The 26,582-nt window shown below is 44.3% G+C and overlaps 2 protein-coding genes across 2 annotated transcripts in view; one reads left to right on the forward strand and one right to left on the reverse strand.

The window, feature by feature from the left end:
• Positions 1–18,424, forward strand: part of Znf185 (zinc finger protein 185 with LIM domain) — a 42,053-nt gene extending 23,629 nt beyond the window's left edge. Inside the window, exons 16-22 of the mRNA XM_051178367.1 lie at positions 3,766–3,963; positions 5,706–5,816; positions 6,934–7,014; positions 8,954–9,019; positions 11,392–11,494; positions 17,476–17,574; positions 18,275–18,424. Of these exons, the coding sequence (XP_051034324.1) occupies positions 3,766–3,963; positions 5,706–5,816; positions 6,934–7,014; positions 8,954–9,019; positions 11,392–11,494; positions 17,476–17,574 (658 nt within the window). The 3' untranslated portion in view covers positions 18,275–18,424. The remainder of the gene's footprint in view (positions 1–3,765; positions 3,964–5,705; positions 5,817–6,933; positions 7,015–8,953; positions 9,020–11,391; positions 11,495–17,475; positions 17,575–18,274) is intronic.
• Positions 18,425–22,321: 3,897 nt separating this feature from the next.
• Positions 22,322–24,147, reverse strand: Pnma5 (PNMA family member 5). Its single transcript, XM_051178257.1, is given in 2 exon segments — positions 22,322–22,788; positions 22,791–24,147. Coding segments are annotated over 2 exon segments (1,824 nt in total).
• Positions 24,148–26,582: the final 2,435 nt, after the last annotated feature.

Consider the following 26,582-nt stretch of genomic DNA (forward strand, 5'->3'; position numbering starts at 1 on the left):
ACAAATCAGTACTTATAGCAGAAGGGATCTTTGGGATAGCTCACTGGATATTGGTTTTGAAAGTATATACTGAGATAGAAATTGAAGCCATTTAAGCAATGACAATAGAACCAAGGACATAGAAGTAGAAGTAGACACAATTTATTAAGAAAGAGAAGCACATTCCTGAGAATGGACGTGTGAGACTCAGGGGATGGCTCAGCTGGTAAAGCACTTGTGCTGCAAGCAGAAAGACGTGTTTCAATCACCAGAACTCACATGAGAAGCTTGACATGCCAGCAATGGGGAAGTGGAGACAGGAGGATCTCTGGGTCTTGCTGGCTCACGAGTCTAGCTTAATTGGTGAGTTCCAGGCCAGTGGGAAGCCCTGTCTCAAAGGAGGTGGATGGTGTAACTGAAAGTTAAGATATGAGAAAGAAAGAAAGAGAGAGAGAGAGAGAGAGAGAGAGGAAGAGAGGAGAGAGAATGGAAGTGGACCAGATCTGGGAACATCCTGAAGTTCAAAAGATTTTTCTCATTTGTGCTGTTTTATTAGATGTAGCCTGTGATGTATGTGTGAAATCATTGGTTTCTCTGCCATGTTAAGTTTGATGTTTTTCTCCACGATCCATTCTTCTGCTATAGCCTTGTACTCTGTTTCCATGGTACCTTTCAGGTTTATACCTAGTTTGTATGAAGAGCAAAGGCTTGAAACCCAGGTCCTCATATCTTCTTGGAAGGATAGTGCTGTGAAGATAACAACTATGGTCCTATGAGAGATATTGGGAAGGGGGAATACTTGTTAAAGGGATTGTGGAGGTAGTTCAAGTGAGCAAAGAGAAAGAATCAACTCTAGAAAGAAGCTGAAGCTACACAACTGCAAACCCAATAACCCTGTGGAGGAAATGTGCCTAGCATGTTCCAAAACATAGCTGGTGACTAATGAGTGAGAGGGTGACAGACTTTATCGATCAGATTTTAATGCTAAGAAGAGACTGCTGTGGTTAATGGGCTTAAAGGTGAATGGGTGTTTATATGTCCACATTACAACTACAATTGCCTTTTACTTTAAATAATATGCTTGGAGGTAGTGTGGACAATGCCTCTTTACCAGGTCTTGCTATGCACCATTTCTTAAATTGCACTAACAACAGTTAGCACTCACTGAAAATATTAGCTAATGATAGTTACACTATGTTGTCTTTATGTGTTTTAAAGTTATCCCAGTAACAGTGACATGAGTAAATGGGGAAGCAAATAGAAAGGTTAAGTGACATATCCAAAACCATACTTGTGATATAGCTGAGTACTAATAAAAGCTTTATAGAAACCTTACGAGACATTTCAGCAAGCTAGTTGATAAACTTTGTTTGGAGCCTAATGTCAGGACAGGCTGGTATATTTGATCTGGTATTATCATTCCTGAAACCAAGAAAGATTTCTGATTTTGCAATTTGACAGGGAAAAAAAACTTAGGTCCACTCATGTGATGAGCAGAACTAGGAATAAAGTCTAAATCTGGCCAGTTGTAGAGCCCAAGTTCCAAGAAGTACATTCCTTTGATGTTTACCAGTTTGAAAAATTAATGTAAATATTCATAATGACAGAATTTCATAACTCCGGCTGCTTTTAAAATTTTTATGTGAAAGGCTACATGTATGTTTGCACAACCTGCATGCAGTATCAGTGGAGGTCAGAAGAGGGCGATAAATCCCTGGAGACTGGAGTTACATATGGTTTGGAGCTGCGTGTGGGTGCTGGGAATTGAACTCAGGGCCTCTGGAAAGACTATACAGTGCTCTTAACTGCTGAACCACTTCCGAGCTCCTGCCTGCAGCAGTATTAATAACAAAGCGCTTCCCGAGATTTTTTTGTTTAATTTCCTGAGCATATGTCTCCAGTATTTTTCTTAAGCTCTCCAATTTCCTCTCCAGTGTACACTTAGAGCAAATCTTAAGGGTAGCAGTTCTTTAGAGGTTTGCACTGCCCACCCCCAACCCTCCTATGTCATCTTGTAATAATTGGAGATATTTTTGGATGCCACAACCAAGGGTGGCTTATAAAGGATTGGGATTATGGATGCTAGAGTCTGATTCTTCTCAACAATATATTAGCTTTATCAAATCAAAAATGTTACATAGTTTTAAGGTTTACAAGCTCTCCTCTACTACCATCATTTCGGGTACACACATTAATGATGTGAACCCATAGGTCCAATCAGCCTGCTGCAGACGTGCACTGCGGATACAGAAAGCATACGCCTGTGCCTATTCCAACTAGACTGCAGCATGCTTTAGTTGCGCAGGTCTACAATTTGATGCATTGCCTGCGGCTGTGCGCATGCGTATGACGCTCTGGGCGTCGGTATTTAGGCCAGCATTTGGGTATGAATACACCTACTCGCGCAGCCATTTCCTGCAGCTGAAACTTCAGCCTGCTGTGCTGGCTGGGAAATGAGACAGTCGAAAGGCAAAATGGCTGCCCCGAGACTGACGTCAACGGGGCTTCCGAGGCAATTTCCACAACGGCCGCAAGATGGCGCTGAAGGATCATAAATGATCCTGGCTTTGGATCCCTGTTGCCCATCCCCCTACCCTCACCCCCACCCCCACCCCACCAATCTCAGGGGAACAGCTGACAACAGGGGCCAACAAGTTTTAAAAAGTGCAGCCTACAGCTGCTGGAGAAAGTGATTGATTGTGTTTTCCTTTCTTTGGCGATGGATGGGCAGTAGTGTTGTGGCTTTCTCTACAAGAAGAGTGACATTGGAGCTGGGTTTGAAAGCTAAGGCGAATTTTCCCCAATAGATGCACTAGAGAAGGCATTTCAGGTTGAGGAAACCAGAGGTCTGGTAAAGGGTAGGGTGTATGCTGAATGGAAAGTCAGGGTGACTACAGGGAATGAAAGCTAATTTGGTAGCCTTCCAGGAAGCATGGAGAGAGGGCTAGGCAAGCCTTGCTCCTGAGGACCCAAAAGGCCAACCAAATGATTGTCATGTAGGAGACACCTTGAGAAGATGAGTTGGGGGGGGGGGTGTCATGCCAGGGAGATGTACAACACACAAGGCAGGAGACCTGTACAAAGGTTGTGGCTCAGGATGAGGGAAAGATGACTTTAATGATGGACCCTGGAAGGAGCTAAGTGAGAATGAGGAAGTTAGGGGAGTTGCTGTACAGATGTGAGTGGGCTGGAGTTGTGTAAAGGTATGAGTTCTGTCTGGAGTGCTCAAGAACAAATCTCTGCTTTCTTTCTCCCATCAAAAGCCCCATGCCAGTTGTCTAGCTAGCTGTTGCTGTCAGCTACCTGGGAAAATCCATGTGGTTTAGGGATGTAAAGGGAGCCTCCCTTTTGGTTCCAAAGTTGTAGGCACCAAACCTTCATCAATAGGCATGTATCTCCATTTCTGCTTTCTTTTTCAACTCAAATTGAGAAAAAAAAAAAAAAAAAAAAAAAAAAAAAAAAACAGGTACTCATGGGTGCCCTCTCTCCTAAAATCCTAAGCAAGCACATGGAAGGGACATTAATTGCTTCTTTCCTTGCTGTGACAGAGCACCTGATTCAAAGCTTGAGAGAGGCAGTCCATCATGGCATCAGAGCATGAGATGGCTGGTCACCAGTGCGATTGCCACTTTGAGACTGCCTGTTTATAAGACTTAGGTGGCTTCTTGGCTCTTGAGATTGGTTCCCCAATGCCCTTGGGAAGTCACATCCAGACCCCAGAGACACAGCAATGGTCAGGCCTCTGCTGCTCTCAGCATAATATATACAATGTTCATTCTTTCTCAGTACTCCAGATGCATGTGAGGATAAAAATGCAGCGCCCAAGATCAGCAAGGCCTGCCAGGAGACACTTGAGGCCCCTCAGGGAGGCCAAGGAGACCAAACCATGGCTAATCAACAACCTGCAGATCCCAGTACCCCAGAGCCACAGAGCAGCCCCAGCGGATGTGAGCAGCAAATCAAATTGGATGATAGTACCAAAAAGTAAGGTGTCAGGGGCCACAACACAGGCCTGTTTCTTTTTGCATTCGTGGGATTGTAAGGTTTCAGAAAGGTAGAGCCGGGTATGAATGAGACTTAGTGCAATAATTATAGGCTGCCAGGTTTTGAGTTCTCTTACCACCACTAGGATGGCCAGAGTCACCTCCATAGTGCTGATCTAGGAGTATGCAGTGCTTGAAATAAACTGACAGCAGAAGTTTGAGGAAACTAGGGTCAGAGATGTTCTGTGAGAGGCTGAAAGACCAAGGCAGAACACATTAGGAAGTGAACAGTGTTTCCTCCTGCACTTTCTATGAGCAATTCAGGTCTTCCAGAGTGGGAGTTTTCTGACCTCAGAAGAGCAGAGCCTGGCCACACCAAGGTTGCTTATACACTATTTTTTTACATTGGAAAATTAAGGTTTTTTTTTTTTTTTTATCCAAAGTCTAGTATGACTTTTCTCTATCCTGGACTACTCTGTCAATTATCACTTACAATGTGAGCTTAGGGGCTGTTGCATGGCATAGAGGACAAGAGAAAATGACATGATTTGATGGCATTCTCCATATTCCTACAAAGTCACTTTCATTTCCAGTTCTGTGATGGAACTTTGTGAACTCCACATCCATCCATTATGGGTTCCTTAGAAGCTGCCACTGGCTACTGCCTTAGCAGGGTGTGTGGGAGAGGCTGACTTGATTTTGACCTTAATAGGAATTAGAGCCCAGAGCCTGCACTGCACACCAGGATGTGCATACTTTTTTTTCTGTTTGTGCTATGACAGAGAGTGCCTCAGGCAAAGTGTTGTTCACAAGGAAGGTCTGTAGCAGCTGGGAAAAACACATGCAAACAAAGAAGAGGAAAGAGGGCCTGAAGGATGGGCCCTGTGGTTGATGGGGATAGAGTAAGGTGAACAGGAGGTAGGACGTGGGGACTTGTAGGTTAGGGAGAGGAAATCATTGGGAAGTTAAATGGTATGTTTCCTTATCACTGGGGATGAAGAACTTTGGAGGCTTCTTGGTGTTTACATTGCAGGTACTAGGGAGTCTCCTTGATTTTTTTTTTTTTTAACTTTGTCCCTTTACTGCTGCCATCTGCTGGTGTGTGTGGTGTGCATGTGTTTGCATGTGTAGGCACATAGTGGGTGCAGATAGATGCACATACATGGGTCCAAATTGGCGTCAGATATCTTTGATTTTTTTTTTAATTGAGGCAGGGTCTCTTGCTCAACGTGGAGCTTACCAAGTCCTATTAGTATAGCTAGCCCCCTTGACCGGGGTTCCCCTATTTCCACCTCCCATCCTACCTGGATTTTCTCATCTGTATAGATACAGAGGCTCCATTCAGTGATCTCTGAGAAACATTCAAGAGCAATAACTAAGATTTGCAGCTATGGGGGCAGTGGTGGTGCACACCTTTAATCCCAGCACTTGGGAGGTAGAGGTAGGAGGATCTCTGTGGGTTCAAGGCCAGCCTCGTCTACAGAGCTAAACAGAGAAACCCTGTCTTGGGGAGAGAAAGAGGGAGAGAGAGAGAGAGAGAGAAAGGGGAGAGAGAGGGAGAGAGAGGGGAGAGAGAGAGGGGAGAGAGAGAGGGGAGAGAGAGAGGGGAGAGATTTGCAGCTACTGTTCCTAAAACACTGACATGCTTTCAAAGGTCTTGAAGTGGCAAACTTGAGGTTAGTCCATAAAGCACTATTTAACTCACAAAGTAGAGACATGCTCACTCTTCTCCATTTCTTTCAGGTTGAAAAGCCCTTCAAGCTGCTCGGTCACTGTTAATGTCACTGCTGCCTATGAAGAGACTCACTTACATATTCCAGCCACCTCAAGTGAACTGGACTCCAGCTCAACTATGTAAGAAGGGGGCATCCAGTGATATTGTTGGGCATGGAGGTTACCTGAAACCTCTTTGCAAGTAAAGGATGCAGCTTCTATTGTGTTTTGCTTTCTCTGCGATGTTTCCTCTGACTCCTTGCATTCCAGTAGCAAATGGGCAGATAAAGGTCTTAGTTCCTCAAGTATAAATCTTACTGCCCCAAGCCTATTGGTAGGATTGGACCTGGTCCTATAGCATGCTTTTCTTGTCCTCATCTCAACAAGAAGATAAGGTGGAACATACAGGAAATTTGCAGATGCAACCAGCAGCAGGGCTTTGCAATTTGTAGGGCCTTGCTAGCATCCCAAGCATGTCTCCCAGGACCCATGAAAGCCATGGAGGCCAAGCCATTCTCTCTGTGTGTCTCTGTCTCTGCCCCTGTCTCATATATATTCCTTTAGCCATACTATTGAATACCTTATAGCTTACAAGAAGGGGCACCATTCTAGGGAGCCTGAAGAATGAGAGGTATGGATTGAGATACATGGAATTGAGGGTCAACAATGAGATTACACTGAGCCAGTAGAGTAGCAAGTTTCCAAAGTTTGCAAAGGCTTTCCAAAAGTATAAAGTAAGGTGGCTTGAAGGGCCCTGGAACATGATTGGTAAGGGAATGTGAAGTAGCAGGAAAATGCTACAGGTAAGGCGCTGAGCAGGAAAAGCCAGCTGTCCGTCATTCAGCCACTGATAACATTCTGATTGTGGGTAGAATCCGGGAAAGACTCAGCCACAGAAGAGGGAAAGGAAACTGGAGGGGCCGAAGCACACAAGTATGGGAGAGGGTTGGGGCTCGAGGCTTCCATGGAGGAAGGCATGCTAACATTGATTTCAGGAAGCCATCTTTCACATCTTAGACCAAACACAGAATGAATTGAGGAGCAAAGATTTGAGCCCATATATACAATGGCATCAATAGCCTGGCATCTGTCTGCGGCTACCCTTGCAGCCTGGCTTGTGGAACCCGCTACCCCTCTACCCTAGGCCTTCCTTCGCATGAGCTTCTGCATTGTCATCAAACTGGGCAGGGGGCACAGCCTGCTGCGGGCCCCTGGAATCTTCTAGTACACGTCCTATTGTGCTGTGCTCCTTCTACAGCAGAGGGATTCTCTTCGTGAAGGAATACATGAATGCCAGTGAAGTGTCTTCTGGGAAGCCAGTGTCTTCACACTATGGCGGGTGAGAACAAGTTTCAGCTACTTTGTTGTCACAGCATGTACAAGGCCCAGTGCTGACTTTATCCCTGCTTCCCACTCAGGACTCAGTAGGGAGTGGCCGCTGGGTAATCAGTGAATGAAGGCACACATGCCTGCTAATGAAAGATTGATACGTCTCCAGGGTTTCTGTGTAGTGAGGTGGCTAGAAAGTCCCTTTAGTCTCCGTTTTCCCTTTCGTGCTAGATGGCTTCACATACAGACACCTTTCTCACTGCCCACCGTGTCTGTTCACTGATGACATGTCTTTTCAGTGCTGTACCACTTACCCACACGCCAGCTTGTATCAAGGTGATATAAAACTAGCCACCACGATTGACCCTTTATCAGCTTGACACACAAACACATCACTATTAAGCCATAACCTTTCCTTTATTATTCATCCTCAAGATCACATGTAATATCTATATTATAAACATTCTATAATTTAAACGTCCCAAAGTCTTTAAAAATTCAGTGTTTTCTAAAATTGAAATTTAAAAAACCCAATGTCTCAATTGTGGGTGCCTAAAAAAATGTTTTCTACTTCAATAGGGAAGAACCAAGGCATAGTCACAATCAAATCAAAGTAAAACCAAACTCCAACTGTTAACTCAGTGTCCAATGTCTGGAACCCACTCCCCATCTTCTGGCCACTTCTCCAGTCCTACACTCTGCAGCACACACAGCTGTCTTCTCTAGGCTCTGGCTGGCTCCATGCTAGTGCTGCTGCTCTTCTTGGCACTTGCATCTTCCCATGGTACCTGCATCTTCAAAATGCTGGGGTCTTCTGCTGCAAGTAAGCTGCACTTCACCAGTAGCCTTCCTGGGCTTTCTTCAGGGATTGTAGTCCCGCCACACAGTGCCAAGCCACAGCTGTTCTCCATGACCTACCCCTGCATGCCTTCAAATCCAGTACCACCTGGGTTGCTGTTACACTACCAAGTTCAGCTGCCAACCCAAGATGCAGCTTTGGCTGCCTCTGGAACACAGCTTCCGTGTGCTGATTCTTAGCAAACATGTCCCCCAAGATTTCACCATGATGATGTTGGTCTCTCGATCAGAGCTGATTTCTGACCAACATCGAGAATCTCAGCAAAAGCAGTTTTACTTTCATGGTTCTGATCTCTTGTTAATCACAGATAATATTCCAGCCCCAGCTAACCAGAACCACAGATTTTTAACTCAGAATATGCAAAAGCCCTTATATGAGTCCTTAAGGGACTCTCTCTAACTTCCTTCTGGAACTTCACAAGCCAGTCCTCCATCATCTGCATTGCTGTCAGCATTTTTAATTTCCACAGAACAGCTCACCAAGCTTTGAACAGTGAGTAGCTTTTCTAACTGAGAGTTGCAAAGCCATTCCACAATCTTCCCCCAAACATGGTCAGGTCTATCACAGCCAATACCCCACTATTCTGGTACCAATTTCTGCCCTAGTTAGGATTACTGTTGCTGTGATGAAACAATCAAGTTGGGGAGGAAAGGGTTTATTTGCTTACACTTCTGCATTACTCTTCACTGAAGGAAGTCAGGACAGGAACTCACACAGGGCAGGAGCTGATGCAGAGGCCATGGAGGGTGGTGCTTACTGGCTTGCTCCTCATACCTTGCTCAGCCTGATTTTTTATAGAACCCAGGACCACCAGCCCACAGGTGGGCCCTCCCCCATCAACCACTAATTAAAATGTCCTACAGGTTTTTCTACAGCTTGATCTTATGGATGTATTTTGTTAATTGAAGTTCCCATTTCTCAAATGATTGTAGCTTGTGTCAACTTGATATAAAACTAGCCAGTACATGGGCTTCTGGAAGTCCCCATAGTAAGCCATACATATCCATTCTGCCTTTTTTCCCTGCTGGTCAAAAAACTGAGGGTCCCAGTGGCTGATGATGTTCTGTCTTCTCCATTACACTCCCTGCAGTACCAGCAACATTGAGGACTCCTTGGAGAAGAAACCCCCACATGAAGGTACTCCACGATCTGAGAGGTATGCCTGCTTTCTTTACAGGTCTCCCAGTTACGTGGAGAGAGAGCAAGAGTGCTAAGGGCGAGCTCTTCATGGGTCTTTTCCCTGCTGCTTTGAAGCTTTTGATCTGTTTGCAAATCAGCCACACAGTGGGACACTGCATAAGGTGGTACTATCCTAATCAGGATGCCACATTTGCATCAGTTAAAGCCTTAAAACCCAGCTGTGGCATAGACACAAAAGGCTTCTTAGGAAGGGAAATTCAGGGTCTGAAAGAAAGCCCAAGGAGGCTCTTGACAGCAGGATAAATCCCACTGATTCATTTATTTAAATTGCACATCTGACTAGATACCACAAGAAAACACAACTACACAAGAGATTGTTGTGTAGGGAAAACTGTTTTATCGTTAGGAAGGATGCACAGTGGCCTGGCACTGTGGATCAAAAGGAGCATAAGACAGGGAGTGGGTAACAGCAATGGTATGATGGGCTACTTTATTGGAATAGGAAAGAAAATAGTCTGCATTAGAGAGTGGATCTGTAATGTGGGATACGGGTAGGAGAGGATGAAGTCATAGTGAGTTACTGGCAGAGCCAGTTAAGATGAAGCAAATACTACCAGTGTGCTCCTCTTCCCCCACACAAACAAGTTCAGGGGCTTGTAAACAGACAAGGAGGTACAGATGTCCTCTCCATTATATCTGAAGAAAGATCCAGATAACCAAATCTCAAAAATTACATATCATATGGTAAGTCAATCATCAGGTGATTTTATAGTCTGGTTTCTGCTATACCACCCATACTGGGCTCTCACTGGGGCTCCTCTTAGATATCCTGTTGTCCTGTGTCATAGATATCCTGCTGTTTTGGATCTATAGGTTCCCCCCTTTCACATGTCCCAACAGTTCATAAATGAGGTGGGTGCTGGAGTGGGACAACTTATAACCCTGGTTCTTGGCCTGGGTGGTAGCTGGATTGGTCAGCCCACCAGCTTTCCTTCATCATCACTAGGCACATGAGTTCTCCAGCAGTGCCTAGACTAGCTCACCCAATGCAGCCTGTGGTGTGTGTGTGTGTGTTCGTGGGTGCATGGGCGTGTACATGAGTGTGTGTGTGTGTGTGTGTGTGTGTGTGTGCGCGCGCGTGCGTGTATATACTCTCCTGCTCTCATACCATGAAGGCTAGTTCATCTGCGAACCTGACAACAGGGTCAGCTCAAATATACTGCCCAGATGGGATGCAGAGCTTGGTCTCCTATGTACTATAGCTGATCTAGGGCAGGGGTTGTTTTCCCACTCCCATGACCCCAAGGTCAGCGCCAGCTTTCTCTCCTGCCACAGGTAGCAAGGGGCAGAGGAGGGAGGCCATCTTTTCCTCACCCATGCCACCACATAGCAGACAAGAGGGGCAAGGTCAGCTCTTCAGCTCTCCTCCACACAGGGTTGGGTCACCTATGCCCCTGACCACAGGGTTAGCTCCAGTGTGCTTCTCAGGCGAGGTGCATGTCTATGGTGAAGGATAGGGCCATCTTTCCGGGAGTACAGGGATGAGCTCTCCCCTGATCTTAAAATCTTACCATATGTCATATTGCTCCACTGAAGACAAAGCTTCTAACACATAAATCCTTGGGGGACACACTCAAACCACATATAAATCACAGATAGCAAATGGGTGAGATGCCTGAAAATTATAAGAGCAAGTGATGTGTATCAATTTCCAGTAGCATGACAGATCAAATACCCTGGATCTCTTGTTCTCCATTGTTCCAAAAACTAAATCCAGAATCTATCATTACTGATTAATCACTGGACTTGGTTAAAGGACAGGGGTTCTCTCCCAGGACAGCGTGAGCATCTGAGACCTGTCTCAAACCGTCATTGTCCATGGCAGTGCTAGTGATACTCTGGCTTCTGTTGGAATCAGGTCTATATCTCTGCAAGACAGAACTTCTAACATTAGCGTGTAGGATCAGAGAAAAGAGCCTCTTTCAGTAGTTCCTCTTAGGGGAAGACAAGTAAGGAGTATCAGAGATGATTATCAGAAATAAAAGGAACCCTAAAACAAAGGAGATAACAGATCCAGAAGTCAGTATCTTCTGGGAATTTAGGATGGGTTCTGAACAGGCTATACAATCAGACTAAAGATAGTAACTGGGAGAAACGGTGGGCACCATAGTCCCAGGCATGCAGAAGAGGGCTGACAATACTGGTTTGGGAGAATACTTCCAAGTTTGAGAACCAGTTTGTCATAGATACAGTATACAGATTTGGCTCCCACAGAACACAATGCAAAGCTGGCAAACTTAGGTCTCTCTGCCTCAAACAAGATCTGCTGCATCATATCAGAAGACTGGGTACCAGCCTGAGTGCTTGGATCTTCTTTCTGTCTTCTAGAGCATCTGAAGGGGTCTGTACTTACTGCAGCCGTGAGATCAGAGACTGTCCAAAGATTACCCTTGAACATCTGGGCATCTGCTGCCATGAGTACTGCTTTAAGGTAAGAAAGAGATGTGAATATTTTGCAGAATACAGAACTGATGAGGGAGTATGGAAATGTACATGAGACTGAATTTCTGCACATATCTGTGAACAATCTTAGAGGCTCACCAGAACACTGAGATGAATAGAGGAATGCTGGCAGTTCCACATGAATAGTAACATAATGGAGGCAAAAAGCGCATTCATAATGGAGGCAAAAAGGGCATTCTGGGCAGAGATTATTTCTCATAAAGGGCCAGTAGTGCAAAGGCCCCAACACAGAAACATGGCTTATTCTAACTGGCATTGAATTAAATTTTCCTAGGGGATGTGTGAACAGATGTTCTTTCACCCAGTATACAGCACTAAGAAAAGATGAAAGAAATTATTTCACTCATGTACTTTGGTGAAACAGTGAGTTTAATCAGAGTTAATTACAGAGGCAGAGGTGAGGGTTTGCCTATAGGAACATGGTAACTTACGACATAGCAATACCACCAAAGAAAAGTACCCTCCCCATAGCAGCCAGTAACTGCTTAGCCACTTAGTGATTTACTAAAGTGATGGCAGTTGTTTAACCACTGAGCCTATGACTTCCTTGGCAACACAGATTTTAATTTTCTTGAACTAGATATGAATTTCCCCCTGCAAAGCAGTCCTTAAGTCCAATCAGAAAGTTGGTTCTATCAACAACCACATTTTAGTAAAAGTAGCCTTTATAAATGGTGTACCTAGTTGTAAAAAATCAAGGTAGAATATTTTTATCCCTATCTCTTTAGGATATGAGAAAAGCTTTATAAAAAAATCAAAAATAGGAAGTTTGTCATGTAGACATGAAGTAATATCTTTTTCTCTTTTAATGAACTAAATAGCTGAGGGAGAGCAGCTACATTCACTGATGAAAATGTTTCCTCAATGTTACTTTATATTTTATTTTGTGCATAAAAATTATAGAAGTCAGCCCCTTCTTTAGAACATCATACGGGATGGGAGCCACCTGAGGTCCCCCATCTAAGCTGTTAGCTTAACAGTAGAGAGACAGTCAGGAAAGAACGCACTTTAAAGACTTGAGATTAAGAGTGCATATACAAGTAGTTATTGCTAATGTGCTGCTTTGGGGAAGTACTTCTCCATTTTGCCTTGGAAGTAGAACACTGAGGACAGAAGGGGGGATCGGGTCTTAAGATATCTCCTGGAAAAGACACCTACTATTCCATCTGATCCAGAAACTGGGTATGGATATGTCAAGGAAATTTCTGTATTTTTGTGATAGTGGCATTTATCAAATTCTAAGTAGGTCTCTGGCCAGAAAAACAGAACCAAAGGAACCTAAGGTAACATACAAGCCCTGCTTACAAGTAACAGACAGAAGAAACTCACCAATCATACTGCAAGATGGATTTCTCTGCATGAGTTCCCCAAACTTTAGCAGTGAGGAAATATGGCTCCACATGATCATCTGCATCATCTTCGGAGACTTTAGGGTTGCTGCTAGGAGCTGACATTTCTGTTTATCACAGTAAGGTTTACCATTAAACATTAAAATGCCATATTCAGCAGATCTCTGAAGAGTTTGAGGACCATTGTCTACTAACCATACTTGATTAAAAAAAACAACAACTTATTTTTAGTTACTTGCTTTAGGCTTAACCTTAAAAACATATACAGGAGGCTAAATAAAGCATATACTTGTAAACGAATTACATTTTCCTTAGCATGACTAACAGCATAGTTCTGACCATTAACTTGCATGTATTAATTCACTTTAACAGTTTATAATAAGTTAGTACCTTTTATAAAATTAGGATTTTAGGATTTTATAGCTTTATCCCTGTTAAGTTTGAGCCTTAACAATGTGAGTTGAAGATTCAATTGAAGAACTTCTAGCATCAAAATAAAAGTTTAAGCCATAAATGCAGTAAATTTTAAACCATAAATACAGTCCATAAGGAGACTGGGAACTTTCCTGGTTTTTTTATAGTGCATAATTACAGAATATCAGTTTTTTGTATTATTCAGTTTAGCCAAATGGCTAAAGCTTAACAAAGTTAACAAAGACAATGAAGCTACACATATATCTGTAAGTCAGTTACTGTTACCTTAGTAGACTTTAGGAATTTATAAAGCTTATTTATCAAACATATGTTGTTCCTTATCTAAGATTTTTCAGAAGTCTTGTATTGAAAACAGCAAAGACATAAGTAGTTAGAAATACATCTCTAAGTCAGTTTCTATTACTGTGAATAGACCTTTATAACCTTAGGAATTGATCATCATATGAAAATCTATCCTAATCCAAAATACTTTGGAGACCTATTGTTGCCTTAGTCTAAAAGAAAATGCAGCGATAAGCATAGGGCTCAGTGGGCTAAGAAGTTTTATAATTGGTGCTTTGGTTGATTTACACCACATGGTCATTTTAATCAAGATGGTGGTAAAGTCACATGGCATATACTCTTTTTTTTTTAATTTTAGTAAAGACAGCTACCAGCCATGTGGTCGCTATTTAAAAATATCTATTTTCTAGTAGACCTTTTTAAAACAAGAGTTGAATAGTAAATTGTAGTAAATTAAGATTAATAATACATAGATGTTTAACTATAAGCCCTTTGTTATGTTTTAAGCTAAAGTTTGTTACAGATTTTTAAATTGTTTTTTAATTTAAATTAAACACAATCTTATTTTACATGCCCATCGCAATTCCCTCTCCCTCCCATCCTACTACCCCTCTAACCATCTCCCCATGCCACCCCCATCCATTCCTGAGAGAGGGGGAGGCCTCCCATGCGCGATCATCAAAGCCTTGTTAGAGATATTTTTAACCAATGAACTTATGCCTGACATAGTTTAAAGCATAGCTTTAAGAGATTTTCTTTGAGAGTAGAAAGCAAAGAAATAGTAGAGATAGAGGGTTTTTTGTTTTATTTTATTTTGTTTTTGATTTTTCAAGAAAGGGTTTCTCTGCATAGCCTGTCCTGAAACTCAATTTGTAGACCAGACTGGCCTTGAACTCAAAGATCCATCTGCCTCTGCTTCCCAAATGCTGACATTATGAGCCCTGTGCTACCACTGCCCAGCTGAGATAGAAGATTTTTTAAGATTGAAAAGTTTTTAACCTTAGAGATGAGAGAGATTTGGGTGTGTAGAGCAGAGCAAGTTTCGGTATAAGAGATTTGGGGATCATTTGTTCAGTGACAGAAGTTGTTACCACATGAGAGAATTTGAAACTCTAGTGTGCCAATCTTTGGCCACTGATTGAGCTATATACTGAGGCTAAGCCTTTTGCAGTAAGATAGCAAGACTTTAATAAAATCTGTGAGTCAAAGGAGGAAGAGGGAAAGGGTCATATAAGGCCCAAGACGATGTAAGGAAACAGGAGGCCCAGGATGGTAAAAGGAGAGATGGAGCTGGTAGCTCCCAGGGGGAGGAGTCAAGCAAAGGATTGTAGGCCCAGAAGGGCTTAAGGAAGTTGTGGGACTGAGGTTCCTAGGGGGATCAGAGGAATATCCAGGAAGGAGCTGAGAACAAAAGGAGCAAGGGGGTTAAATGTAGTGGTGAAATTCTCTGGAATTTCAATCCAGAGAAATACCCAAGCGAAATGAGACTTGTCAGAGAGAAATGTCCCAAATCACAGAAAGGTGACACTTTCTACATGATATGGACCCAGTAGGGCAAGGGGAGTGTCCTGGAACACCAATGTGGCTTTTGTAGTAAAAGTAGACAAAGCAGGGAACTCCAGGATAACACGTTTGCAGTAGAAGAAGAAAGACTTGCTTAAAGAATGGAAAGGGGAAAACTGCTGAAGACTTGGACTGAGAGATGCCCACATAGGTGTAGCAGGCCAGAGAGAAGGAGAGATGCCCAGGTGAAAGGTACCCCAGGAGGGCATAGGAGAGTCCAGGATCCAGAGAAACCAAGAGTTGTGTAAGTGCCCAGGAGGTTTAGCACGCTGAAGAAGCTAGAGAGAAACTTACCAAGTAGAGGAGGAAAGACTAATGATTAGAGCGGTGAAGGGAAGATGCAGTGGACTCTAGCATTTAGACTCGAATTTTGTAGGTGTAAGAAGGCATCAGACTTTTAATTGATTAAAATAAGCCAAGCTAAGATGATACATGTTCTTCAGTTGAGCAGAGTTTTACCTATAGTTAGGTGTTTTTCTTTGTTTTGTTTTTATTTTGGTTTTACTTTTGCAAACTGAATCAAGGCATTAGTCAAACATAAAACCGCCCGGAGTGTGAAATACTCATTTCTTTTTCTCCAAACACAGAACTCCATACATCAAGAAACTTTGCATTGGTGGAAATATTAAATATGCAGTTATAGCAAAACTGGGAAAATGTCAGCTATAGGTCTTAGATGACACTCTCAGCCTTTGATTGGTGGAAGACTGGAGTTTTGTTAACTTGCTAGACTCCAGAAGGGTTTTTATCTGTTGGGATGTTAGGTCTTTTAGTGAGAGAGTGATAAGGGGCAAGGAACTGCTATGTAGGCCAAAGAAAACCCAAGATAATTGTAATTAGGCTTTAAGCCTGTAACATTCCAGCCTTTCCACATCATTAATGTTCTGATCAGTCAATCAGCCTTTGCAGACATAGCTTCTGTCTAGGAATTCTCATTCACATATCTATCAAAGTAAGACAATTTGCTGAGGAAGTTGATCATGGTTGATGGCAATATGGTGACTAGAATGCTCAGAATTGGTAGCTTGTGACATTCAAGACAACCCCAAAGTTTACTTTGTGAGGGAGAAGGAATGGTAGTTACAGGTGAGGGTTAGTTTCAAAGTAGCAAACACACAGCAACTGCAATGTTTACATGTGATTGCTACATAGGGAGAAGCACTGTCAGACAAGTTCTAAGCTGGCCTAAGTAGGAATCACATACTGTGTGACAAAGTTGGAGTTGTGGCAAAAAGCTGCTGTGCAGAATGACCACGAGTTGTAGCCCATGGGCCTTAAGTGCAGGGTTGGAGACGCATTCCATTTGTTTGTTTCTTTGTTTGTTGTGTGGTGTATGTATGTGTAGGTGTTCATATGTCTTTAGTGCCATGGCATTTTCATGGGGATCAGAGGACAGTTTGGGTGTTGGGCCTCACTTTCTACCTAGCTTGAAATGGTCTCTTGTCTGCTATTGTATGCCAGTGTAACAGGCCTATGAGTTTCCAGCAAGTCACCTTTCTTCCTCCCATAACAGTGTGAAATTACAGATGCATGCTACTACATCCAGATTTATGTGGGTTCTAAGGGTCCAAACTCAGGTCCTGATGCTTACATGGAGCCCTCTCTAGTCCAGCATTATTTTCTTGAGGTCACAGAGTTACTCAGCATTGACAGTAATCTGCTCAATTTCAGTCTCTTCTAATCTGATAAGAAAATGGAGGTTGGGAAAGTTTCAGTCAAGATTTTAACCTGGGCTAAATTGTGAAACTGCCACCCCTAACCAGGATGCTTGTGATCCGTGTGTATGTGTGTGTGTGTGTGTGTGTGTGTGTGTGTGTGTGTGTGTGTGTGTGTGTGTGTGTGTGTTGGCAGATATATGGCTGTGGAGGTCAGACACTGGATGCCTTCCTCAGTTTTGAGAGCAGGAACAGGGTCTCTCAGTGAACTTGGAGTGGTCAGAGCCCCAGGAATCCTCCTGTGTCTGCCACCCAGGCATTGGGATTACAGGTTTGTGCATCTGCACCCATATTTTATATGAGTTCTGGAGATCCTGGAGATCAAATCCACAGCAAGTGCTTTACTGACTGAGCCTTCTCCCCTGTCCCTAACCAGCTTTTGTGTGTGTGTGTGTGTGTGTGTGTGTGTGTGTGTAGAGAGAGAGAGAGAGAGAGAGAGAGAGAGAGAGAGAGAGAGAGACAGGAGAGAGAGAATCTTGTTTTCTAGATCAGGGTTTGTATCTATTTGCAATGTCTTGTTATCTACTTGAAAGTGCAAAATGTGCCACCCAGCAGTTCACAGCATCTGCTTTGAGTCTTGATCTCCACTTTGCTTTCTTTGTTAGTGTGGGATTTGCAATAAACTGATGGGTGATCTCCTAGATCAGATCTTCATTCACCGTGATACCATCCACTGTGGGAAATGCTATGAGAAGCTCTTCTAGGTGAGTGCTGGAAGCCTATAGTATAAGCAGCCAAGAACCCCATTAGACTAAAGGAACAAGACAAGAGTTTGCCCTGGTTTGGACCTAGATTTTACTTCAGAACCCTGCTATGCTTCTCAGTCAGTCTAATCAGATAATCCCAAGTCCTTGTTCTGTGCCCTATGCTACTTTCAGATCTTAAGTCATATGGGCAAAACCCCTCCCTAGGGACCCTTCTCAAGTTTCTAGAGTTATAGCATCTCCCTCTAAAGAAATCTCCCACATCCAGAACCTCAACTGAATCCTCTAATCCTGGAATACCTGGGCCTATTTTGTGACAAGCAAATAAAGATGTAGAAGGGAAATGTTCTGAACAAACACCTAGTTGGTATATGGTAGAATATGAACCTCATCCCAGGTCTCAGATTCTAGTACTGTGCTCTCTGCTATATACCTTTGACTGTTTCCACCATTGTTTGCATATCTTTAGATTTAGGCTTAATAGCGATGTTGAATAAAGCAGCCTCTGTGCCAGTAGCCAATGGGATTGTTTCAAGTGTCTGAACACAGCATATTTTCCCTCTCTGGTTACACAAAGGTTATCTTCTCTCCAGGAAATGCATTTGCATTGGACTTAGGCTGTCCGGTATTAAGTGCTGTCAGGTATTGAATGCTTACTTTAAGTCTAATTACTACCTCTGTTTCCTTTTGGCTCTCACAGGCTGAAAAGAAGCTGATGAGCTCCAGATGCATTTGGCTGTGTACTTGTTCCCAAATTGTTGGTTCTTAAACCCTTACATCCTCCTTACCTGGTTTCACCGTACTTCTGCTCACCTTGTTCTGAAATAACACATCTAGTATTGTATCTCAATGATGTTATACCTTAGAAATTCAAATCCATATCTCAGATGCCCCCAGGATGAAAAACTCCACTTTGACTTCCGTAAGATTTGTTGCCTTTCTAATGAGTTCAGGTGACCTGGTATGTCAGACATGGGCACAAGTGTAGGTATCAGTGTATGCAGACTTTTGGAGGCTTCCAAGGGGCAAAACCAAATGCTGTTGACGATCCCTGGTAGGGAGATTACAGGCTTTGAATACTAAGGGTTGACAATAGGCTAATGTTTAGCTTGTATGTTCATTCTGTGTGTTTGTGTTTCTTATACAATTTTTACAATAGTTTGTGATATAATTATGTAGCAGATTTTAATTCCCTCCTCCCATTGTCCTTTGAATTTTTCCCATCAGGTATATCAGTACAAATTGGAAAGTTTGCCCAGGTTTAAATTTGGTAAGATACAGTAATTAAGAGTCTTCTACCAAAAAGGCTATCTGTGTCTGTTTGAATCTTGATAGCTAGTTCAAGTCTTTATCCTCAGTATCCTGATTCCTGGAGTTACTTAGAAATTCTTTGAACTGCATTTAGGGTATATAGATCCCCAAAAAGTCAAAAAGAGAACAGATAAGGTTTCTTGAGATCTCACTGCACACCAGGCATTACACAAAGCACTGGCTTTTAATCATTTTAATAGTCTCTAAGATATTCTTATTTTAGAAATGAAGATAGTAATGCTTAGAGAAGTGGGAAGAATCCTGTAGAACCATTGTTATCTCTCTCGGGAGCCCATACTTTCTCCAGAAGCAATAACCATCATGAGACTGACCTAGTGTTGAGCATGTGTTAGACACTGTGTGGAGGGTTATATTCCCACTATGAAATACTGGCCTTAGGCATACTCAGACATGGGAAAGGTGTTATATTCACTCTGTCTCTGAGCTTCTTGGATCCCTCCTTGAAGCACTATAGTAATCTAATTGCTATCTAGTGAATGGCACAGTAGAGTCTCTGCCCTGAACACACGGTGACCTGTTTTCTGCCCTGACTAGTTTTCAAACCAACATCAACTTCTAGGTTTCCAGGTGCTGAAAGCACTAAAAGCTGATGTCTGGCAGAGCAGAGGCAGGTTCATCCTGCAGTCTGCTAATACACTGCTCTGATTCAACTTCACTCTGCTGCTTTTAGGTGCAGCATTAAATTGTAAGCTTCTTGAAAGGAAAAATAGCCCTCAAGATTTGGGGATGTAAAATGGAGGCCGCTTCATTTGATTTACTTATAAAATAGCTCTTCTCTTTACTTAGACTCTGAGCCCTAAACACATTTCAGTATGGACTTGTTCTTCCTATCAAGTAGTCAAAGAACATTCTATTTATTCACATATTTATCTGCTGCATGTACTCTGAAGAGAAGCAGTACAGTATGCCACACCCCCACACTAATTATCAACTAGTCTTTCTGAAATTCCACTTTAACATGGGACTTGGCAGATGGTAGGCAATAACATATGAGTGCCAAATGAATTAATAAGAGAAAAGTGAATCACTCCATAGGTGACATCCAGAGTAAAGAGGCCCAGGGTGGGATGCTTTCTCCACCTTAAAGGTATACTTTGCCATTTAAGGGACTTTACAAATATGGAAGATACTCGAAGATAGCTTGCAATGTTAGCACTGATTTGAATCCAAATAGTCCTTTTGTGTCTTAAAAGACAAAAGAGAGGGATGGTTTTGCATTATTTTACTTCTTTTTAATTGCTTAGTGTTTCTACTTATATTTGCTTAATCCACATTAATGTATGCAAATTATAATAAATGTTAAGATGTTACACATCACTATTATATCCTTCAAAAACATTTTTGGTTTTTGTGTGTATATGTGCACTCAATTATAGTAATTTGGTGATTTTAGGCATGTGGTTTACCAGAAGCAATTCTTGCTACAAAACCAAGCTGGACATGGTGGTTTATGTTTATAACCCTAGTGCTCAGGAGAATGGGAAACAAAATTGCCAAAAGTTTATGGGGGGAGGGGGCAAGCTACTTTGAGTTGGGGGAGGTAACCGTGGAGCTGTAACCCTAAAGGGGAAGGGTTACTCACGCCTAATAAATATTTTCTAATCTCACACTGTAGACGATACTGGGCCACGAGAGAGTGATGCGTGAAAATGAAGCTAGGGTTCAGGGGGAAGCAGGCTCTGCCTCCTGATATTCAGAGTCAGAACCCACCACCCTTCTAAAACACTGGTTAACAAGCTCTGCAGTGACACATATGACAGCCACACTCATTCCGTAACACACATTTACATTCATCAACATACACATGCTTCACATTCAAGTCACCGGACCCTCACTGAGTCCAGTCTCATGCTCTGATACACCGATTCTCACTTACATGCATGTGATCATGCTCACCTTCAGTGATAGAGTCACTTTCAGAGATAGTCATACATGCTCCCAACATTCAAAACCATGCTCCTGCACACACACAGTGACTCAACACATATTCCCTGTCAAAAATGCACACTAACACACATGGGTACGTGCACACAGAAGTAAACATAAAAAGCCATACCTACTTAGGGATTACAACACACATACCCCCACCAAAGGACAGGAAAAATGCTATGACAGGCTGTCTGGAATGAGTCTCTCATCACCCCCTTTGTCCTGTGACACCCAAATCTGCTAAGTACTCTGTCTAGTCCATAAACATCGTTCAGTGGATTGAACTGGGTAGGTAGAAAAGCTTCATGCTCCAATTTATGTACAGCATCTATAGGGGCATCATTCCCTGGCCCTTTTGGAGTCTTTTCTGTATCTGTCCCATAGATGCCCTGAATCCTCTACAAATACACTGCTGCACCAGAAATCCAGGGGCTACCCTTCTGTAACACACCCCTCCTTCAGCATGTACCCCCTTTACTCCTGCTCCTGTCAAGTGCCCTAGGAAGACAGTCACTGTAGCTCACATCCATTGTTTACCAGAATCCTGACTGCTTCCCATCCAGAAGACCACTATAGCCCCTCATGGTCTCAGACATGCACAGATGCTGATGTCAACCTAGCCACCATTGCTGCCCTCCAACTCACTTGCAGCAGAAGTAGGGCATATTGGAACATTCATGAAATTATGAAATTTATTTAACAAAAACTTGCACTAAAACTATTAAAAAAGAGGTAACACAGAAACTTTCAGTGCGCACTAGAAGCCATGGGTCCCGTCCTTCCCCACTCCCAGGATGCTGCCCACACAATCTCCTGCTACAATATAGTGTCCCAGTGGGAGGAGAGCTAGCATAACCTTGGCTGGCACAGAAGCCCAAAACACGTGCCAGGGAGTCAGGGCTCCACACAAGTCACTCTCAGCATTGTACAGCAGCAATGAGTGGGGATACACACACAAGGGGGCATGGGACTCATTGGATAGCTGGGTTACTTTGAGGTTAGCAGATACTGGGGTGGGGGCAGGCCAGAGCAGGGAGTAGCCTGCCTCGGGGTAGCAATGGGGAGGGGGCATCTGTGTTGGGAGAGCCAGGCAGAATCCTGTAACTCTTCTGTAACTTCCTTTCACCGGTTTGGTATGGATGGCAGATGGGGGATGGCACCTGAGAGGTGCCTGCCAGCCGAGTTGTACCAGGCTCTCCTTGCTTGCTCTCTGGGATTCTCCAACAGCCCTGGACAAAAGAGAACAGAAGAAACTACCCCCTACCAAGTCCTCCTGCGCTGCTCCTCTACCTCGTGTTCACACAAAATCTGCCCCGCACATTCACAGGCTCTCAGGCCAGCTGAGGGCCCGAACCCCATGGTGTCCCCCATGCCTCCAGCACTGGGGTCTTTTCTCCCTCACAGTCGTCTCAGGGTGCCAAGGAGGAAACTGCCTCCGGGTGGGTACTGGCTTCCCGGGACCTTTGGGTTGAGAGACCCCGGGGTTTCACTCACGAAACGACTCAAGGGTGCTGCCCTCGTGGGGCTCCCCTAGAGCAGTGTAGACGATCCTGAAGACGGGCTGCACCCTGCGGCCTCCTCTCCGGAGCACTGTCTTCCTGCCTTTCTGCATTTTCCCCTGGGCATTGCTTCTCTCTGGCCAAGGTGACCCTGTGACCAGTTCCTCCATGCCCTGTGCTGCTTCAGTGCCAGTGGATATGCTTAGCTCAGAGGCTCCTTTATCTTCTTCATCATCTGACTCACTAGTGTCCCAGCTGGAGTCTGGATCACCCTGTAATTTGGCTATAGTAGCCCCCCATTCCTTTCTCTGGTACTGCCCATTGGCCTGGAACATGGTAGCCACTGAGCTAGGAACTTGTTTTTGCTTGTTGGAATTATTTCTGGCTAGTGGCAAGTGGGGTTCCTTACTGTGGCCCTGGCTGTCCTGCCCTTCTGCACCACTCATGTCCCCTACCATTTGCCTGCTACAGGAAGGAATTCCTGGAGGTCTTGAGCCTATATTCCTCTGGGGTTGGGGTGGCTCATAGCCCCAGCCCCTCTGTCGTTTCCCGACTCCTGTGCTGCAACATGGGGTTTCTGCTCATCAGGTTCATTTTCAGCCCTGAACCCTGATTCCTTCATAGGTCCCTCTTCCCCAGCATTGTGTCTCCAAAGCAGTCTCTTCCGTTTCACTGGTGTGACTTCCTCTCCTATGGTCTGGGTGCTGATCTCCTTAAAAAAACCTGCCTGGGTGGTAACCTGATCTGCTGCGGCCCCACAGGCCCTGTTTTCCCTTTCTGCCAGATTCTGCTGTTCCTTCATCACTACCATGGTTGTCTCCCACTCTTCTTCATCTCGAGTGAGTTTCATTAACTCCAGAAAAGTGGGTGGGCACCCTTGCTGCTCTAAGAGGGACAGCTTTCCCCTAAGGCCAGTGGTCAGGGAGACTCGCGATAAGAGATGCTTGAGGCGAATGGAGTCTACACTGTGTGGTGACAAGGGGCTCTGCTGCACTGCTTTCTGGAGCAGGGGCTCTAAGCGCAGCAAGTAATCGGATAGCTTCTCTGCAGGGTTCTGAGAACACTGAAGGAGCCTGAACTGTAAGATCTTATATTCTTCTTTATTCCCAAAAATCTGCTTTAGGGCTTTCAAGCACTGCTCCATAGTTAGGGACTCATTGCTAGCCCACAGTGCCTCCATGATTGACAGGGCAGAGCCACTCAGGCTCTCTAGAAGGCGCCGCTTCTTCTCCTCCTCAGACACCTGCCATAACTGCATCATCTCAGTGACCTCCTCTAACCAGGTTTCAAAGGTCTCTTCTCCTGGGCCTGGAAAGGGACTGCCAGAAAATGCTTTCAGTTTTTGGTAACATATGCCATTGCATAGAGACTTCAAGATTCTCGGTTTGTCTTGGTCTGAATTTCTAAGCTCCATGTTCACTGGAAGGGCAGTGCTAAACCCCAGGACTTTGGCCACATCTACCATTCTCCGCCCTTCATCCCTTAGAAAGTAGATCAGCTTATTGATAAACTCATCATCTGTGCTACGGGGTTTGACTACCACTTCCCAGGCTCCCCCTGCTGCTGGTATATGAGTGGGCATCATCATATAATTGACAACTTCAGTGAGTTCAATTAAGACTGCTTTAGCCTGGTCTTCCCTCCTGAACATCCTGCCTATCACCTTGTGAGCACACATAGGAGGTAAGCCTTCTTTCAGAGCTTCTTTGATCTCAGCCTCACTGCACTGCACAGGGATGCCCACAATGAGCACAGCCTTCTTGGGATCCAAGTCCATCCCCTTACACCAGTCATCTAATAGAGCCACAGCCATTGCTACTAACCTCTATGGACAGACCTGACACTAGGGTACTTATTATCTCAACATTGTCCCAGGACACAAAGGATTCTAAGCTAAGGCCATGTAGAAAGGCAGCGATGTCCTGGGTTTCCCACAGCCTGAAATGCAAATGAAGAGCTCAGTTAATACTTCCTGTCACCTTTTCTCCTCCCAGAGATTCAGTCTTGCTTCCTAGGCTCTTGCAATCATTTTGTTGAGGGTCTTCCTATATAAAGCTCCCCGAAACTCACTGGACCTTGCTGACCTCTTGCCACCGCAACCTCCTTGGATGTCCAGGAACTCTACTGAGTGTTCTGCAACTACCTGTGGGAAAAATGCCAATGTCAGGAGGTAAACATGATGCCTGTGAACACTGAAAAAGACCCAGTGGAAGAAAGAGCAAGAAGAACACTCAGCTACCCACTAGGAGCTATGTTGGATTCAGGCAACTTACTCCTTGCTGGGTCCAAGACATAGGAGAGTCTCATCTTCCAAAGAAATGCTCAGCACAAGGGAAAGATTACTGGAGCTGAGCACATATGATCAGAGTGGTGGGTGCAAAGAATGTGTGACAAGCTAAAGTACTGCCATAGACAAGAGAATGGTGTGGATCTGGGTTTCTACCATAGGTTGCTACACAGTGCCATGTGGTAAGGTTAAGACTCTTGAGGAACAACAGGTAATGTTGTGGTCCTCCAACCAATAAAATGTCTTAGCAACAAAATGATGGTAATGACAGGTGTAGGGGGTAGATAAGCAGAGACTAAGGAATGGGCACTGATATTAAAAAAAAAAAAAGCACATGGTTTCAAATTGTATACAATCTGCAATCAGAGAGAGGAAAAGCCTCCAGAAAGGAAACACAGATTGCCACCCTAACTATGGTCCTACCCTGCAATCTCTGAACCTTGGCAAGAAGCCCCTTCACCAGCTCTTTGCTAGAGTTAGAGACTACTCCCAAAATAGCTGCTTACCCTGCTCTTGGCTGTGTAGGCCCCCACTGAAGTATGGATACAGCGACTTTGTTGGCACTGGCACTTGATACACGTAGTCTTCTGGCTTCTATCCAGACAGGTGGTGCAGAGATGCTGGTTCCTGCCCACTGATCTGTTCAAGGCAATCAGAGGAATATTTAACAGTCTGTGTTGAATTTCTCTGCCCATGCAGGCTGTGCTAATTTGAGTGTGAACAAGAATCTAACAACCTTGCGGACATGGTGGCCCATACCTTTGAACCCTGCAGCTGAGGCTAATCTGTCAGTTTGAATCCTGCCACCACTACATTGTAAGACCTTATTTTTTTTTAAAAAAAAAAAAGTTCGTTGTGAGGATTTGAGGAACTGCTCCACTAAAGGGCACTGTTCAGACAGAAGGACTTCTAATATAGAGATGCTCCCCATCCACCACTGACCACATCCACTCAAAACTCACCCCTATTCAGGTTCATCCTGGTTCTAGCTCTGTGCCAGGTGTCCCAAGCATCTCTCCTTCCCTGTTCCTGTGCCATCTCGGACCACCTGCTGCCTCATTGGTTCCAGCCTCGTGTTAGCTGCCCCAAGCACCGCCCCTTCCCTTTTCCTGCACCATCTCGGACCACCCACTATCTTGGTTCCAGTTTAGAACTAGGCCCTGACCCATCCAGGTTCTAACACCGTGTCGACTGTCCCAAGCATCACCCCCTCCCAGTTCCAGTGTGTTCCCATACCCTGCAGTTATCTCCGTTCCTCTTCTGTACCAGGCCCAGCCCCGTCCAATATACATTTCAAGTATGTCTCCAGGTCCTGAACCATCCAGGTCCCATCACAGCTTCTAGCAAGTATCCAAAGTCACTTGTGCTGCCAAATAGCATCCTCACTTATGCCTAAACTCCTGTATCTCGACCTCATCTAAAACGCAAACAAAGCCCATTGCATTGACTTCACAAGAGGCAGGAAGGTCACCCGAACCCAGAAATTTGAGATCAGGCTGTGCAACACAGAAATGCTGTCTTACAAAGAGAAAACAAACTGCTTCCCGTCCCTTCACAAATGTCCTCCACTGCAACATACCCCTTATCTCATATTCTCAAAGAAAGGGTGATAGTGGAAGTAAGCAGAAGGCCATAAAAGGAAAGGACATAAATGGAATGAGTGTGGTGCCAGGGGGAGGGCATTAACATACCTGTTGAAGAGGCTTCCAGACCAGAACTCCAGGAGATGTGACGACCACACACGCTGCAGGGCAAAACGGGCTCCAAGATCACGGCTGGAAGACTTTATATATGCCACCCGCCCACACACCCCGTGGAGTTGCACACGGCCCTTTTGGGCTGCACACTGCTATCACCTCCCTCCCCCCTCTCCCTAATAGGAGGATACTGTGGGCCTCGCCCAATCCTGACAGTTCCATAGGGAGCAAGTGGGAGGGACACAGAATTTGAACAGTGTCGGG

The sequence above is a fragment of the Phodopus roborovskii genome, unplaced genomic scaffold (genome assembly GCF_943737965.1).
Source record: "Phodopus roborovskii unplaced genomic scaffold, PHOROB, whole genome shotgun sequence".
In the NCBI taxonomy this organism is placed as follows: domain Eukaryota; kingdom Metazoa; phylum Chordata; class Mammalia; order Rodentia; family Cricetidae; genus Phodopus; species Phodopus roborovskii.